The sequence below is a fragment of the Tenrec ecaudatus genome, chromosome 10 (assembly GCF_050624435.1).
Source record: "Tenrec ecaudatus isolate mTenEca1 chromosome 10, mTenEca1.hap1, whole genome shotgun sequence".
Classification (NCBI taxonomy): domain Eukaryota; kingdom Metazoa; phylum Chordata; class Mammalia; order Afrosoricida; family Tenrecidae; genus Tenrec; species Tenrec ecaudatus.
The window spans coordinates 33,175,383-33,178,356 of NC_134539.1; the positions used below are offsets into that span (position 1 = coordinate 33,175,383).

The 2,974-nt window shown below is 51.6% G+C and overlaps 1 protein-coding gene across 1 annotated transcript; it reads right to left on the minus strand.

Moving 5' to 3' along the window:
- Nucleotides 1–505: 505 nt before the first annotated feature.
- Nucleotides 506–1,480, minus strand: LOC142458474 (olfactory receptor 13C7-like). The gene has a single exon (XM_075559501.1). It carries the CDS (start codon nucleotides 1,478–1,480, stop codon nucleotides 506–508), a length of 975 nt encoding a protein of 324 aa, XP_075415616.1.
- Nucleotides 1,481–2,974: the final 1,494 nt, after the last annotated feature.

Consider the following 2,974-nt stretch of genomic DNA (forward strand, 5'->3'; position numbering starts at 1 on the left):
TTGGAACACAACTAGTCTCAACCTACATGTGTTGACATAGTAAAACAGTCCCAAAAGAGGAGTCACCTCTTGCTCTGCAGAAGCATGGCCGTCAGGGCAAAGGAAGCCAAAGGGGACCAGGAGGGCCTGGAAGCCCATCCTCCCACAGGATGGCCGCTCTTCACAAAGACCTCAGTCCTTCCTCTCCTTGCCTACACACGGTAGCGGGACATCCCTTCCTCCTCGATGTCAGAGGTGGTCCCAGGACGAGTGTAGGCCGACCAAACAGGAGTCGGGAGAGAGGTCACTTTTGAAGGGGAGCGTTGTGTCTGTGCCTGCGCTGCCACGTTTTTCTTTTCCTTTTGCCGCGGTGCCCGCAGCGTCCTCATTGGTAGGCGCTTCACACCCAGATTCCCAGAAGCATGAAGATGACGCTGTAGAGCAGGATCCCCATTTGTCTTCCAATGGACCTGAGGTGTTAGGACCACTATGTATTATAAGCACTGGGTCTGCTAAGTGTTATACATCAGCCTCTCCGGGCCGACAGAGAAGCAATGCAGCTGTGGAAGGGGGGCATTTTTTGAGCTAGAAGAGCTCTGGCTGCGGCTTTCACATCTGCGTTCCTCAGGCTGTAGATGACGGGGTTCAGGGAGGGCATCGCGAGCCCATAGAACAAGGCAATGAGCTTGTCTGAGTCAGGGTCCTTGGCCTTGGGCCTGAAGTACATGAAGGAGATGGTCCCGTAGAAAATCACCACCACGGTGAGGTGGGCGGAGCAGGTGGAGAAAGCTTTGCGCCGGCCTGCAGCAGAAGGTACCCTGAGGATGGCAGCGAGGATGAAGATGTAGGACAGAGAGATGAGCAGGAGTGGGGTCAATGTTAGCAAGGCTGTGGTCAACATTAGTGACAGCGCATTGAGGGAGATGTCACCACATGCCAGTTTCATCACTGCCAAAATCTCACAGAAGAAGTGGTTAATGACATTGTGGTCACAGAAGGGGAGGCGCCAGACCAAGATAGACTGCAGCAGTGAGTCAGAAAAAGCTACCCCCCAGCTCAGTGCTGCCATCCAGGTGCATCTCTGCCCACTCATGATCTCTGGATACCTAAGTGGCTGGCAGATAGCCACATAGCGGTCATATGCCATCACACCCAGGAGCAGGCACTCGGTGGCGCCCAGAGCCAGGGTCAGGTACATCTGTAGGGCACAGCCGGCAAAGGAGATGGTCTTCTGGGTTTGCAGGAAGTTGACCAGCATGAGCGGCACAAAGGAGGATGTGCCTAGTATGTCCATGAGGGCGAGGTTGCTGAGGAAGAAGTACATGGGGCTTTGTAGACGGGGGTCCAGCCATTTCAGCCCTATGAGGAGGGCGTTCCCCAGCAAATTCATGGAGTACATGCCCAGGCACAGCAGAAACAGGCCTATCTCTACGTGATGGTGCTCCGACAAGCCCAGGAGGATATACTCCCTGATGACTGTCCGGTTTCTCCCAGCCGTCATTCTTCATCCATTGGCATCTGGACTGCACAGATGTTGGGAAAAGCTTAGGCTGGTCCAGGAGTCAATCAACATGTATGTTGACCTGAGGCAGCGCTGCTCAGCCTCTGGTTTTACCAAGCATTTTCTGGGTGAGTTTGGTTTCAGGGTTGTAATCTGGCCCTTCAGTCCTGCAGTTCTACTGACATAGCTTAGGAGAGGGTGCTGCACAATCTACTTGCTTGCACATGTCTCAGTTCTCCCCAGGACAAAGAATGGGGCTCCTGTCTGACGCGCTCCTTTGAAATCTAAAGAATTCTGGAATGTTAAAAGGAAGCATTCTCCTCCCCTCCCCTGGGTTATGACTTCCGGTGGTTGAATGAAGCCCGTAGGACTTCAGATTTAATTTATTCACTGAACGTCATTGAGTGACCCCTGTGTGCTAATGATGCCTTAAGTTTGGGGCTATAACAGAAGAAAGTACGTGGAAAAAATATTCCCCTGCTCCAAATGCCTGCCCACTCTCTCTGCCCTGAGTTACGTGAGAGAGCCTTTATAAGAAAGCAGAGGCTGGATGATGCTATTGTAGGTCTTTGGCAATAAAGGTCAACTCGAAGCCCCAAAGAACTTGGAGAGGGGCCTTGGCTATACTGTCAGATAATCTTTGGCTGCTAACCATAAAGAGGGCAGGTCAAAGCCAACAGCCTCTCTACGGGAGAAAGAAGGCATTAGGCTCCCACGTGGCTCCACTGCCTCAGAAACCCAATGGGTGCAGCTTTTTTCTGTCTTATAGGGCCGCTATGAGTATGAATTGACTTGATGGCATTATATTCCCCCACCCCCACCCCCCATCTCCCATAAATATATGCAGCTTCAGAAATCCTTCTATAAGGACACTCTGAGTTGGATTTAACTCAATGCCGGGGTAGGACTATCAGCTTGCATTCGGATCACCGCTCCTTAAGGAATTTCAGACCATCTATTGATATTTTCAAAGAATATATAAAAACACATACTCTAACAGAGTTCCCGATCACAGTAGAGAACCCTTGTTATGAAATGAAGCGACTCTCCTCTTGGTCTCCATGCTGCTTTGTAGGAGAAATGCCATCGCCAGATGCCACGCAAGGAGGAGAGATCAGAGTCTAACCTGACCGAAATATTGTTAGTCACTGATGACCTTTGCGGGTGGAGCAATGGAATGAGCTTGGCCACGTTCTCCCAGATGGCCTCTCTTCCTCTTCTGAGCAGGTAGCTCCCTGGGGTCAGAGTTGGGTCTTCACAGGAGATAACTCAGGCGACGGCAAGGCACAGCCATCTTGGAAAGTTGTCTCATGGCTCCGGAGATCCCTGGTTTGCAAAAGAAGTAGGAGTTGAGTAGGAACTGTGCTCGTTCAGGTCACAGAACCCCAGCCTCCTCCCCAAGGGAAGGGGAGGCCAGTGTCCTAGCACTGTCTTGCAGGCCTCCCTGTGCCTCTTTAGGGCTTAGTCTGTTCCCATCCCTCATACTTAATGACA